At 46.4% G+C, this 14965-nt stretch overlaps 1 protein-coding gene across 1 annotated transcript in view; it reads left to right on the plus strand.

Annotated features, from left to right (window-relative positions):
- The first annotated feature begins 239 nt into the window (after positions 1–239).
- The window catches only part of LOC134205687 (uncharacterized), a 51113-nt gene continuing 36387 nt past the window's right edge, over positions 240–14965 (plus strand). The window contains exon 1 of the mRNA XM_062681205.1: positions 240–1312. Coding sequence (XP_062537189.1) covers positions 1255–1312 — 58 coding nt within the window. The 5' untranslated portion in view covers positions 240–1254. The remainder of the gene's footprint in view (positions 1313–14965) is intronic.

Genomic DNA, 14965 nt, shown 5'->3' on the forward strand with positions numbered 1-14965 from the left:
GTTGCAGCAGTATTGTGGGCATCAAGCAACATTGTTACAAAGTGCAAGTAATCACACCACACTCTCTTTCGTTTCGCGCCATCCCATTTCTCGGCGCTCAAGATGCTCCATCCGAGAGTAGGTGGATCACGCGGAAACCGTTCTTCTGTTACTAAACTCTCCCTGAGACGCTGTCGCACGCTCACTGCATCAGCAGCATCAGTATCAGTACGCAAGAAATCGGCGGCGGCGTTAGCAACCGTTTCTTAAAAATGATAGTTTGCTTGAATACGGCCGCTCAGTTCCCAGTGGACAACTGAACCGATAAGACGGACAACTCCGCTAGTCAGAAAGAAGCCGCCGCGTGAGATTATCGTCCTACAACAATAACTAGTATCGGCCTCAGCACCATCGACCGTATCGAGTTGGGACTCTCTTATCAGTTCAATTACGTTTATCAATTTATTGGCGAAGCCTTCGTTGGGTGGTACGGTGCGAAATCAATCTTCGCACATTAGTATCGCAGCTACGTGAGATGTTGTGGTAGAGATTTTCGACAATGTAATAGCGGTAATAATAGCGCAACACGTCACCCAACCGGAGCCAATTCATTTGAGACCCGCTGTTCCGAAGAAGCATCCAATTTCGCAGATCTAGAAACGGATTCAGGTTTCGTCAGTTTGTCGCAGTAAATTGGTGATTAATTGTGCGGCTTGGTTATTCGAAAGGTTGGGCTAGCCGCGCGCGGTGGTGCACATGTTCGTTTGGACGGTATTTATTGATTGCCAGTGGAAGGAATGTAGTTACGTTATTCGAAGTATTCCAAGGAAGCGGTCAAGTGTTCACACGCTATCGAGTGCAGTGAGCCGTATGAGTAATACGTGCTAGCGAATCGCCGAAAGATCTCAACACGTTAATTTCCAAAGAGAACCGGTATTTTCCGTCGATACCGCCTTCAACATTTGAGTTGCGAAGAATATAGTGTGTGTTTGGGTGTCTCGGAGGATTCGTCTTTGATCGGAAGTGTGACCGCTGCATAGCATATGATATGCTAAGTGTTTGAGTCAATTTATTGTTGGGTATTGATCGGTAACAGTGCGAGGGTGCAAAATTTTGAATCGCGTCAGAACCTCATGTGCCCCGGTCGATAATATTATTCCGTATCAGGAACTTGTGAACCTTGTATTCGTCGTGCGTCGAAGCGGCCCTATTTTACGGCAACGTTTTTTTTTAAACTGATAGTTCTGTCTTCGAGACGTTTACCAGAGAACAACCATGAAGGTCAACTTGCGAGTGGTGCTCTCAGTTCTAGTCTTTGTTGCTGCGAAATCCGGTAAGTTTCATGGGACATTTCATATTTTTTGCCATTGAAAACTGGTTTGTTGAGGCGTGCGCTATTCTTTATCTGTACTATTGAAGCATGTATTTATTTTATCAATATTTGAGTTTTCAGTATTCAGATAACTGAAACCTAAAAATTAAAAACTAAATTATCTAGAAGGGATCAAATTATCAAACTAAAGTCAATTTCAGATGAAGCTTGTATAGAAGAATGTCTGCACAAGTTTAAAAGACGACTGAGTCAAGCGCGGAACACTGAAGACTATCAAACAAATTAGGTGGATGCTTTCTTATTCGTCAATATACAAAAAAAAAGTTCTAGAATAATACTCGTGCTACCGTTTTTTGGATAATTGCCTTTCTCTTATTTTTTCGCAATATTAGAAAACCAGTCGATTTGAATGATGCAATAAAAATATAGATCATTCCACAAAGTGACGATATATCCTTTCTTGTATTTAACCAACAAACAAACCTCTATGATGCGAAACACCAGATTCGCCATAACTTTTGAATGCGTCTACCGTTCGTCACAATTGTAATAGTGTTAAATATATTGTGCAGTTTCCGTCAGTCAAAGTGGAATTTGTTGCATTTTGTTTTGTTGAATAAGAGATGTAAACAAAAGTCAAACTGGTATACAATTTTTTACTATCCGAGTCACCTAGCTGCTCACCTCGCGTTTTTCTACCCGTCGGATCTCTAAAAAATGCCATTTTCACAGAATTGTTGTCCGTCATTCTTGCCACGCTCGATTTTCGCGGTAAGAACAATGGATGATTCCCCAACAGCTGATGCAATTCCTGGCTCATCCAATGTTTCCATATATGTACTGTATTCCATCTGCACCCCATCATGACTGGTACGCAGCACTTTTCTATCAAAGATTCCAAGTGCGCATTGGTCGCCCACGAGCATTACCCAGGTCTCGTGTCCCTAGCAGACTACTTGCCCAATGACAGATTTCTAGACATCAGTTTGTTTGCAACGCCGGCGAACTCTATTCGATCGAAGTGTCTCGCGGAGTTCAAAGTTCCTGAGACTTTCTGTCACAATGCGTCGCAGAATTTTTCTGCTGAGATTGTTTTTGTCGGGCACCAGTGAAGCCAAACACACCATGTTAATCCCGCCACGTCAAGATGTCCACTTAGCTCCAACTTCTGCGTTACTGCCAACGCTGATAAATGAGTGCGACCGCACCCTTGCACCTACAGAAGGATCGTCGATTGAGTGAATGTCAATCACCAAATAGATGTTGAGAACAGACAAAAGAGTAGATGCTTGAGCTGAACACAACAAGTGGCATATCTAAAACGTATTTCTAAATCCTATGAGTTATACACAATTGTGCGTAGAATCCGTATAATCCAATCCGTAAAATACTGTGCGAATAAGGCAAATGGGTATTATTGAGAAACTTAAACATCTAACGTAGTTTAACATGAATTTTTGCCCTACAATGTGCTCAATTTTTATTGCTTACAGCTAAAGTTTATTATCCTAGAATTTGTGAACTATCGCATAAAAATATTATTATTACTAATTTAATACCTAAGGTGAGATCATGCAAAGAAATCTATCTTAAAACTAGAGCCTTCATTAGTGTATTGCCTAATTAAATTCAGGTACAAAACTCCACCAAGAAGGGTTAATCAGAGCCGAAGCTCAACGCTTTGAGGCGATAACGAATCACCAAAAGTAGGTCGCGATATTAAGTTGACTATATATATATGTGCCTAATTCGATTTCACATATTCATAGGAATTTTGTAATTTTACGTCCATTCTGCCGGAATAAAATTTACTGAATCAAGGATTCGTCTATCGCTCGCCAACATTTTACAAAATTCTTTTGTGGCTAAAAGTGCGATGTCTGGCAAGGGATCGAATACTGGATCTGGCAGGAACGACTCCGATGATATGTTCACCAATGAAGGTGGACCTGGCGCAACATGCGCAGCAACGGGATCTTCTGCCAACATCCCCACTGCAGCTGCAAGCACAGCAGCGGTCGCGACGAGCGAAACGGTGGGCATGATGGACCCGGGAGTCGGCACATTGCGCACTGCATCGGTCATCAATAATCCAACAGATCCGGTAAAACCAGCAAACCCTCTTCGTACCAATCAGGTAAATGCTGACGTAGCCAATAAATTAAATGCCAATGGAGCAGTGCCGAAGCAAGTAGCTTCAACTGTAGAGCTGAAACATAGATCATCCCTGTCAAATTTACACGGAAAACTCGTTGTCAGACGTAATCCGGATCGTCGCGCGCGTGCATATCGGTACAGTTGTGAGTTGTGTGTAGATAGTGACAATAGTAGAATGGTGCAGTGTGATGGTTGCGACAGATGGTTCCACTTTTCCTGCGTGGAAGTTACCGAGGGAGTAGCTGAAATCAGTTGGGTCTGCCCGGTGTGTACATCCGTACCAAGCAAGGTCCAACAGAAAATCCCTCCTAAAGATGCAGGAGCAGCGATACCAGCAAAAAATCCACCCCCGAGTCCACCCCCAAGGAACTGTGGCGATACAAGATCAAACGGGAAGAAGAGCAGTAGAAAAAGCGAACAACGTAAAACAGAGTTACGGTTGCAGAAACTGGAGGAGCAGAAGAAGTTAGAGCAAAGGTTTTTGGAGGAGAAATACCGAATCTTAGAGGAGCAAGAAGATGACAGCGAGACGGGATTGGATGATGAGGATCTTGAGAAGATGTCCATAGTTTCGCGCTGGATGAGAGATACGGGGCGTGAAGAGGTTGTCCAGGATTCCGGCGTGGTAGAGGAAGAGCAACCAGCCGAATATAGAGCTTTATCTAGACCTATTGAACAGCCAATACGACATGCAAGCCAGCAACATCATTCGTTAGGTGGACGACGAAACACATTTCCAAATTTCGCTCCCGAACAACGCTCTACACCGCAAATGCGGCCCATGATGCCTCCGATGAATCTAGGATCTAGGCCATATTCTGGAATGCGGCAAGCGTTGAATGGTCCAGCAACGGAGCATGTACCAATTCCAGCAGAAGAGACTATTTGTGTCCTCAACAGGAGTCAACTGGCCGCTAGGCAAGCGGTTTCTAAGGAGCTACCGGAGTTCTCCGGAAATCCTGAGGATTGGCCTCTGTTCTTCTCCATGTACTCTTCGTCAACACAGATGTGTGGCTTCTCCAATGAGGAAAATATGCTGCGCCTACGTAAATGTCTGAAGGGAAAGGCACTTGAAGCTGTGAAGTGCCGTTTGCTCCATCCCTCCAATGTCTTTGGGGTTCTTTCAACACTGAAGATGCTCTACGGCAGACCAGAAGCAATCGTCCAAGCGGCTATAAGAAAAATACGTTCACTCCCATCACCAGAAGTGGATCGACTAGAGAGTCTGGTAAACTTTGCGCTTACTGTCGAAAATCTAGTGGCTACAATAGAAGTGTGCGGAGTGAGAGACTTCGTGTATAATGCTTCGCTGAAGTTAGAACTCGTGGAAAGATTACCACCAACGTTGAGGCTGGACTGGGCAAGGTACATCCGAGGAAACCCAGCTCCTAATCTTCTAGATCTGAGTACATGGCTGTACGCTATGGCGGAGGACGCTAGTGCGGTCATGCAGACGTCCTCAGTTGCTCATCGAAACCGTAATTCTAAGAAAGACGCATTCGTCAACGTCCACTCGGATTCAAGTACTATTAGATGCAAAACATCTATGGTTCCAGAGAAAGAAACGCTAGCCCAGGCACTAGAACCGTCAAGAGCGTGTTTTGTGTGCAAAGGTTCTTGTTCGTCGATTGCAAAGTGTAAACGATTTGGCGAACTGAGTTACGAGTCTAAGTGGTCAGTAATACGCGAAGCTATAGGTGTGTCGCAAGTGCCTTCGTAAACACAACGGCACATGTAGACAACAAAACAAATGCGGAATCAACGGGTGTACCTACCTCCATCACCCCTTGCTGCACAACGAGAATTATGAAGGTTCCAAACTTAGTTCAGGAGCAGAGGCAGCTAGGGATTCCAATTGCTACGTTCATCAAACCCAGACAAACCATGTCCTTTTCCGCATTGTTCCTGTCGTGCTTTATGGCCCAGCGAAGATGGTTCAGACTTACGCTTTCATAGATGATGGTTCGGAGCTCACGCTTATGGAACATTCTCTAGCGCAGGAGCTTGGATTGCAAGGATCTCAAGCCGCTCTCTGTTTGAGATGGACAGGTGACGCCAAAAGGATAGAGAACAATTCTCAATAAGTTGAGGTGGACATTTCATCAGCGCGGAAATCGTCCCAAAAATATAAGCTAGCGGATGTTCGAACCATACAGCAACTCAAACTCAGACCACAAACTTTGGTAGCTGCCGAAATGCAGAAGCGCTATAGTCATCTCTCTGGAATACCCTTCGATACTTACGTTGATGCAAATCCACGTATCTTGATCGGTCTAGACAACGCGCAGCTTGGACACGCATTTAAGAGTCGGGAAGGCAAGCCATTCGAACCGATCGCCGTTAAAACACGACTAGGGTGGATTGTATATGGGAGCTGCTCATCCATTCACCACGTAGCGACCCACGTTAACTACCATGCTGTGCAAGTGTGTGATTGCAATATTTCCAATGAAAGTCTTCATGTGGCGATGAAAACTATTTCAATCTTGACAGCATGGGTATCACCAAGCCTGAAAAGGTACTACTCTCCGCGGATGACCAGCGTGCAGTTAATATCCTAGAAGCAGTAACGAAACGTACGAATGGTCGCTATGAATCTGGCCTTCTCTGGAAGTATGATGCTGTACGTCTTCCCGACAGTAAGGCGATGGCGCTCAGGAGATGGGAATGTCTGGAGCGCCGGATGAAGAAAGACGAAGTACTGGCAAAAGCGCTACAAGCAAAGATGGTCGACTATATTCAGAAAGGATATGTCCGTAAATTGACCAACGATGAGCTGAAGATCCAGCAACCACGTGTTTGGTATTTACCGGTGTTTCCAGTATATAATCCCAATAAGCCAGGAAAACTACGGCTGGTTTGGGACGCAGCAGCTACAACACAAGGAATCTCTTTGAACTCGGTCTTATTGAAAGGACCCGACCAGCTCACGTCCCTGTTGACTGTCTTGATTCAGTTTCGGGAGTTTAGAGTTGCGGTATGCGGAGACATTCGGGACATGTTTCACCAAGTGCTGATGAGAGCGGAGGATCAACATTCCCTGCGATTCTATTGGAAGGCAGATGCTCAGGATAGCTCTCCGAGCGTGTATGTTATGGTAGTGATGGCATTCGGAACCTGTTGTTCACCTACAACAGCCCAATATGTGAAGAACATAAACGCAAAACGATTTGAAAACGAGTGCCCACAAGCCTTTGATGCCATTGTGAAAAGCATTACGTAGACGACATGCTTGCTAGCGTCGAAACAGACGAAGAAGCCCTTAAGCTTGCACAAGATGTTAAACGCATCCACGCTGCAGGGGGATTTGAAATGCGCAACTGGCTGTCCAATTCGCCAATAGTCTTGACATCCCTGCAGGAAGAAGCGGCTACAGAGAAATGCCTAGGAGCTGGAGAAGAGAATACTACCGAAAAGGTGTTAGGGCTTTGGTGGAACACGACTACCGACTGCTTCACGTTCAAAGTGTCTCCACGGTATGATCAGAACCTGCTATCTGGTCGTCGTAAACCTACCAAACGCGAGGTACTGCGTACGCTTATGATGATGTTCGATCCGCTAGGCTTTATCTCGCACTTTCTGATGTACCTGAAAGTATTAATGCAGGAGATCTGGAGGTCATCAATTGACTGAGATACTCCCATCGAGGAACCACAGTTCCAAAAGTGGCTAGTTTGGTTAAAGGTTCTACCGAAGGTTACCGACGTGCAGATTCCACGGTGCTATAGAGTATTCGCCACATTGCAAAGTAGTTGCAACATGCACACATTTGTAGACGCGAGTGAAAACGGATTCGCAGCCGTTGTGTATCTTCGCTTCGAGGAGGGAGACCTTATAGAGATTGCATTTATTACTGCAAAAACCAGAGTCGCTCCGCTAAAATTCCTTTCCATCCCTCGTTCAGAACTCCAAGCGAGCGTTCTGGGTGTTAGACTAGCAAACAGCGTCGCTCAATCACTATCTAATAGAGTTCGGGAGCGCTACTTCTGGACTGACTCAAGAGATGTCCTCTGCTGGTTGAACTCTGACCATCGACGGTACAGTCAATTTGTGGCATTCCGGGTAAGCGAGATTTTGGAGACCACCGATATAAAGGAGTGGCGATGGGTTCCAACAAAACTGAACGTGGCCGACGAAGGAACCAAATGGACGCGTCAACCTGATCTCAGTGCCTCCAGCCGCTGGTTTCAAGGGCCAGAATTCCTTCGCAAATCTAAAGCAGAGTGGCCTGTTATCCACCGGTACGGAGCGACAGACACCGAGTTAAGAGCGCATCTGTTAGTTCATGCCCCCGCAAATGAATCCATCATTAATCCACAGAACTTCTCGAGGTGGATTACGACACTGCGTACAACGGCGTACATATTCCGGTTTATCTGTAATTCAAAGCAAATGATAACAACGAAGCAACGAACCGGTGGATCGCTGACGCAGCTGGAATTGACAAGGGCTGAAAATTTCCTGTATCGACACGCTCAAAGTAACGAATACGCCGAGGAGATAGCTATCCTTTTCGGTAATCGTCTGTGTAGAGAAGATAAGAAGCCTATTCCCAAAACAGCTCTATTGCCTATTACTGTCCATTTCTTGATGAATCTGACGTGCTGAGAGTCCGTGGCCGAACCGGTGAATGCTGGTTGATTAATTACGACGCAGTAAATCCAGTAATTCTTCCTCGTAACCATCATGTCACACGACTAATAGTGCTGCACTACCATGATAAATATCATCACCAAAACCACAACACCGTTCTCAACGAAATTCGCCAACGTTACAGGATTCCACGTCTCAAATCAGTATACAATACAGTCCGCAGGCAGTGTCAAAGATGTATGAACGCGAGGGCAGCTCCACAACCACCAGCTATGAGCGATCTGCCGCCATCTCGGCTTGCTGCCTATTCTCGCCCGTTCACGCATATGGGGGTGGATTACTTCGGTCCGATTTTGGTAACTGCTAATCGAAAAACCGAGAAACGCTGGGTCCTAATAGCAACCTGTCTGACCATCCGCGCCATCCACTTGCAAATTGCACACACACTCAGTACCGATTCCTGCATCATGGCCCTTCGAAACGTCATTGCAAGAAGAGGCACACCGGCGGTTATCTACAGTGACCAAGGTACCAACTTCCGGGGTGCTAGCAAGGAACTGAAAGCCGCCATGCGAAATATTGATAAGGATCGGATGATGATCGAGTTCACTACATCGCATACCACATGGAGTTTTAACCCACCAGCATCCCCGCACATGGGCGGAGCGTGGGAGCGCCTCATCCGCACAGTCAAGCAGAATCTAAACAAGCTGTTGCCGAACCGTACGCTATCATACGAAGTCCTGGAAAATTTGCTGATTGAGGTGGAGAACGTGGTCAACTCCAGACCACTAACTAGTATCCCCATAGAAGACGACGAATCCCCGGTGCTCACCCCAAATCACTTTTTACTCGGGTCGTCCAACGGTTTAAAGTCATGGGTATCCCTCGACGATAGTCCGGCAGCTCTGAGAAATTGCTGGAAGCTTTCCCAGAGTTTGGCCAATCAATTCTGGATCCAATGGGCTCGTGATTACCTGCCGTCGATTACTCGCCGAACAAAATGGTTCAGCCCAGCAAAACCTATCCAAGTTGGAGACATCGTAATCATCGTAGACCCGAACTTCCCACGCAGCTGTTGGCCGAAGGGACGTATAATAGCTACGAAACAAGGAGCAGACGGCCAAGTGAGGTGGGCCACAGTGCAGACTATCAATGGAATCTATGAGCGCCCAGCTGTTAAAATTGCAGTGCTTGACGTCGGCGTTAAAACGGATACGCCTCAGGAGGACCATCGGTGTATTCGGAGGAGTGTTAATCCCGCCACGTCAAGATGTCCACTTAGCTCCAACTTCTGCGTTACTGCCAACGCTGATAAATGAGTGCGACCGCACCCTTGCACCTACAGAAGGATCGTCGATTGAGTGAATGTCAATCACCAAATAGATGTTGAGAACAGACAAAAGAGTAGATGCTTGAGCTGAACACAACAAGTGGCATATCTAAAACGTATTTCTAAATCCTATGAGTTATACACAATTGTGCGTAGAATCCGTATAATCCAATCCGTAAAATACTGTGCGAATAAGGCAAATGGGTATTATTGAGAAACTTAAACATCTAACGTAGTTTAACATGAATTTTTTGCCCTACAATGTGCTCAATTTTTTATTGCTTACAGCTAAAGTTTATTATCCTAGAATTTGTGAACTATCGCATAAAAATATTATTATTACTAATTTAATACCTAAGGTGAGATCATGCAAAGAAATCTATCTTAAAACTAGAGCCTTCATTAGTGTATTGCCTAATTAAATTCAGGTACAAAACTCCACCAAGAAGGGGTTAATCAGAGCCGAAGCTCAACGCTTTGAGGCGATAACGAATCACCAAAAGTAGGTCGCGATATTAAGTTGACTATATATATATGTGCCTAATTCGATTTCACATATTCATAGGAATTTTGTAATTTTACGTCCATTCTGCCGGAATAAAATTTACTGAATCAAGGATTCGTCTATCGCTCGCCAACACACCAAATTATCAACCACCTCTATTTCGTCACTAACTCGTGGTGGGTGGCTTCTTTTGAGCTATTTCCTATCGTGTACTTCGTCTTCGTATTGATGACTAAATCAATCCAATTACCTACCTGGATACCTGGTTGGCTACAGCGTCGATACACCTATGCCTGGCGTATTGTAGAGTTCCATAATCGTCGGTCTTGAACGATGATCCTCCAGTTTCCCCGAACGTTCAGGGTCCCTAGGTCGGATTCCACCGCGTGCAGCCAGCGTGTTCGTGGCCTCCCACGGCCCCTATCTGGTTCTCTGTTCTATCTGGTTCTTCTGGCTCTCTGTCTTCCCCTATCTCTACCTGCCACCATGTACTTTGTCTTGGTAGTTAATGGTTAAGCCTATCCTCGCCGTCTCCCTCTTCAGTGGGACAAAAGCCTAAACTAGTGCTTTGCGATCGATTCCAATAAGGTCGATGTCGTCCGCAAAGCCCAGCAGCATATGCGACCGTGTGATGATAGTGCCGTTACTCTGCATGCCAGATCCTCTAATAGCGCTTTCGAATGCAATGTTGAACAATAAATTCTAAAGTGCATCACCCTGCTTCAATCCGTCTAAGGTCACAAACAAGGTTGACACTTCGTCTGCAATCCGAATACTTGATTTCGAACTATCGAGCGTTGCACGTATCAGTCTAATCAGTTTCGCAGGAACCATGTTCGGACATTATCTGCCACAGTTCATTTCTCTTGACTGAATCGTACGCTGCTTTGAAATAAATGAACAGATGGTGAGTCTGCAGGTTGTACTCCCGGAATTTATCTAGGATCATTCGCAGGCTAAACATCTGATCCCTCGTTGATCGGCTCTCACGAAAACCTGCCTGGTATTCTCTCTCCTGGACTCCTCAAGCCGTCTCAGTCTGTTAAACAGAATATGCGACAGGATTTTGTACGCCGAGTTCAGAAGGGTGATTCCTCTGTAGTTGGCACACTCTAGTTTGTGCCCGTTCTTATAGATTGGGCATATGAGGCCATCCAACCAGCTGGCAGGCAGTTCTTCATCCTCCCATATTTTCTGGATAATGTGGTGGATTGATTGATGCAGCTGCTCACTTCCGTGTGTTTGAGAAGCACGACCGGGATCTCGTCCTTCCCAGCAGCTTTACTGTTTTTCAGCTCGTTTAGAGCCTTCTTAATCTCGTCCAGCGTTGGTGGTTCCATAGCTTGACCGTCGCCGACTATGTCCATCCTGCTCCCTAATTTTCACCGTTCAACAAATCTTAGAAGTGCTCCTGGCTGCCACCATAGTCTTGTCTGTCAGCAAATTCCCCTCTCGGTCATTGCACATGGCGGGCACTGTCGCAGTCTTATGCCGTGTGCCATTGACAGTTTCGTAAAACCTCCGCATATTATTTCTATCCATGTTCTCCTGGGCATCAGCTATCATCTTGGCTATCACACTCTTTTCGTGTTGCCTTTTTTCTGCGGTGGAATAATTTCTCTTCTGCCCTTGCTACACTGTACCGCTCTCTGTTGGAACGAGCCACTAGGATTCGACTCCTAGCAACATCTTTCTCGTCCGTCACTCGCTGGCACTCCTCATCAAACCAACCATTTCGTTGGCGTCGCAGTGCAGTGCCTAGCACTTCCTGCGCTGTTGTAGTCACAGCTTCGTGGATATTTTCCCACAATCTGTTGAAGTCGCCAGATCCGGTGACATCTCCTATCCGCTCGTCCAGCTTCTAGTGGTACTGTTCAACAACTCCTTCAACTGACAAGCGTTGGATATTGAAACGCATCGTTCTGTTGTTTTGTTAATTCGTGACGCTGGAAAGTCGCGCCAGCATTTTTGCAACTACAAGATAGTGATCCGAGTCGATGTTGGGACCTGTGAAGGATCTTACATCTATAACATCCGAGAAATGTCGTCCGTCGACCAGCACGTGGTCTATCTGTGAGCAAGTGTCTCCACTCGGATGTTTGGGAGGTGTGTTCGCGGATATTCTTACGTGCGAAGTAGTTACTGCAGCAAAGCAGCAGCAAGCGAAGGTTACAAGTCACAGACCATTATCGTTGGTAGCGGAATGGTGGCATTCCGTACCAATGACAGAGCGAAAGAAACTTTCTCTTCCGATCTGCGCATTTGCCTCCCCGATGACAATCTTCACATCGTGTGTTGGGTACTCTCCGTAGGGCTTATCAAGGCTCTCATAGAACTCTTCCTTCACGTCATCAGGCTTATCGTTCGTTGGGGCATAGATGCTGATCAGGCTGTAGTTGAAGAATTTGCCCTACATTCTCAACATGCAAATGCGGTCGCTTATCGGCTCCCACCGGATAACACACTTCATCTGCTTCCCGACCACCATGAAGCCAACTCCTCGTTCTGCTCTGTCACCGCCGCTATAGTAGATGTGGCACTTGAATGAAGTGTTCGCTATGGGATCCACCGCCCGGAATTCACGTTCTCCAGTTCTGGGGCACCGTATTTCCTTAATTGCTCACTATTTTCTACAGCTCACGAGCCAGGAGTCCAACACGTGCTGGTTCATTCAAAGTTCTCACGGTCCAGGATCCAACTTTCCAATCGTTGTCCTTCATCTGTTGCCGGGTCAGGTGCCGTTGAATCAATCCGTTTGGTTTGCTCTACTTTTACCTTTCTTGGTAACTGTAGAATCTTCGGTAGGCTACCTTACCAGGATTCCGCTACCTACATCGCGTTGAAGGAGCTGCCTTCTCGATGACGACATGATGCAGCATGATGTACACAGTTTAGTTTAGAGTCCCTCGCTGGCACTTGCACGATGATCAGCCGCCCCTAACATGGGAAACAGACGCTGTTGTGAGCCGCTTCCAACATGGAGAACAGACGCTCGATCAGATTTGCACCTCCGGAGAGGAGCAAATCCCCCCTTCCATGTCAGCATACGGCCATAATTCCCACCGTTGTTGGTTACCCGATCTTCCCCAAGGTTGCTCGTATCCCGGCCAGCGTCAGGAAGATGTAGGGATAGGAGGTGCTGGGTAAGAGGCTAAGGACCGCGAAATGGGGTCGTTTTTAATCCTTCATGTACGCATTACCCAGCATTTGCCATTTGTTTATACTAATACAAATAATCAATAGCCTTTTCACTATTCTCGCCTTTTCCATTGATGTCATATTAATATAAGATAAAATAAGTTTAGCATAATCGAAAATAAATCCACTTTTATAATCATCTATACCAGCGGTTCTCAACCTGGGGTACATGTACCCCTGGGGGTACCTTCGCTGGTCCTAAGGGGTACCTTGGACAAAAATGCATAATGGCGGATGTGTTACAATTCCAATCAAAACTTATTGATGGAGTGTACTTTTTTTATTTCAACACATTGTTTTTGTACATAATATGTATGACGCTCAGTAAATCAAAGCCTATTGAATCCTATCCTTCACACCCCGCTCAGTGTATGAAGGGCTGTGGACAATCAAAAGGACAAAACGTGGAATGAACAAATTTCAAACATTTCAGTGCAATCTACCTGATCGAAGCAAAATGTTGAATAACATGTCCGAGTTGATAATGTTGTTGCTTTTTTGCAAGAGGGTTGAAAGCATCCTTCTATGCTTCTCGGAACCTTCTTCCAAGCAGCTTGGAAGCCCACTTCCAAGAGGCTCAGATGCCTCTTCCCCGGAAGCCTCTTTTCAAGCGACTCGGAATCTTTCTTTCAAGATGCTCGGAAGCCTCCTTTTAGAAGGCTCGGAAGCTTCCTTTCAAGAGGCTCGGAAGCCTCTTTCAATAGGCTCGGAAGCCTCTTTCAATAGGCTCTTGAGACTCCTTCAAAGAGGTATTGAAGCCTCCTTTCAAGAAGCTAGAAAACCTCCATTCAAGAGGCTAGGAAGTTTTCTTTCAAGAGGCTAGGAAGCCTCCTTCTAAGAGGCTCGGAAGCCTCCTTCCAAGAGGCTCGGAAGCCTCCTTTCAAGATGCTACGAAGCCCCCTTCCAAGAGGCTATGAAGCCTCCTTTCAAGATGCTACGAAGCCTCCTTCCAGGAGACCCGGAAGCCTCCTTTCAAGAGACCCGGAAGCCTCCTTTCAAGAGGCCCGGAAGCCTCCTTTCAAGAGACCCGGATGACTCCTTTCAAGACGCCCGGAAGCCTCCTTTCAAGAGACCCGGAAGCCTCCTTTCAAGACGCCCGGAAGCCTCTTTCAATAGGCTCTTAGGACTCCTTCAAAGAGGTATTGAAGCCTCCTTTCAAGAAGCTAGAAAGCCTCCATTCAAGAGGCTCGGAAGCCTTCTTTCAAGAGGCCCGGAAGCCTCCTTTCAAGAGGCCCGGAAGCCTCCTTTCAAGAGGCCCGGAAGCCTCCTTTCAAGAGGCCCGGAAGCCTCCTTTCAAGAGGCCCGGAAGCCTCCTTTCAAGAGGCCCGGAAGCCTCCTTTCAAGAGGCCCGGAAGCCTGTTTTCAAGAGGCCCGGAAGCCTGTTTTCAAGAGGCCCGGAAGCCTGTTTTCAAGAGGCCCGGAAGCCTGTTTTCAAGAGGCCCGGAAGCCTGTTTTCAAGAGGCCCGGAAGCCTCCTTTCAAGAGGCCCGGAAGCCTCCTTTCAAGAGGCCCGGAAGCCTCCTTTCAAGAGGCCCGGAAGCCTCCTTTCAAGAGGCCCGGAAGCCTCCTTTCAAGAGGCCCGGAAGCCTCCTTTCAAGAGACCTGGAAGTCTCATTTTAAGTGGCTTGGGAGCCTCCATTCAAGAGGCTCTTTTTAAGATGCTCTGAAACATTCTTCAAAGAGGCTCGCAAGGCTCCTTTTAAGAGGCTCGGAAGACTCAAGACAAAGGCTTGGATGGCTTATTCAAGACGCTTACACAGTTTTTTAAGAGGCTTGGAGGCCTTCTTCCAAGAGGCTCGTAAAAATCTTTTCAATTAGCCCGAAAGTCTCCTTTCGAGAGGCTCAGAAACTTCCTCCCAAGAGGCTCG

Source organism: Armigeres subalbatus, chromosome 1 (assembly GCF_024139115.2).
Source record: "Armigeres subalbatus isolate Guangzhou_Male chromosome 1, GZ_Asu_2, whole genome shotgun sequence".
Classification (NCBI taxonomy): Eukaryota; Metazoa; Arthropoda; class Insecta; order Diptera; family Culicidae; genus Armigeres; species Armigeres subalbatus.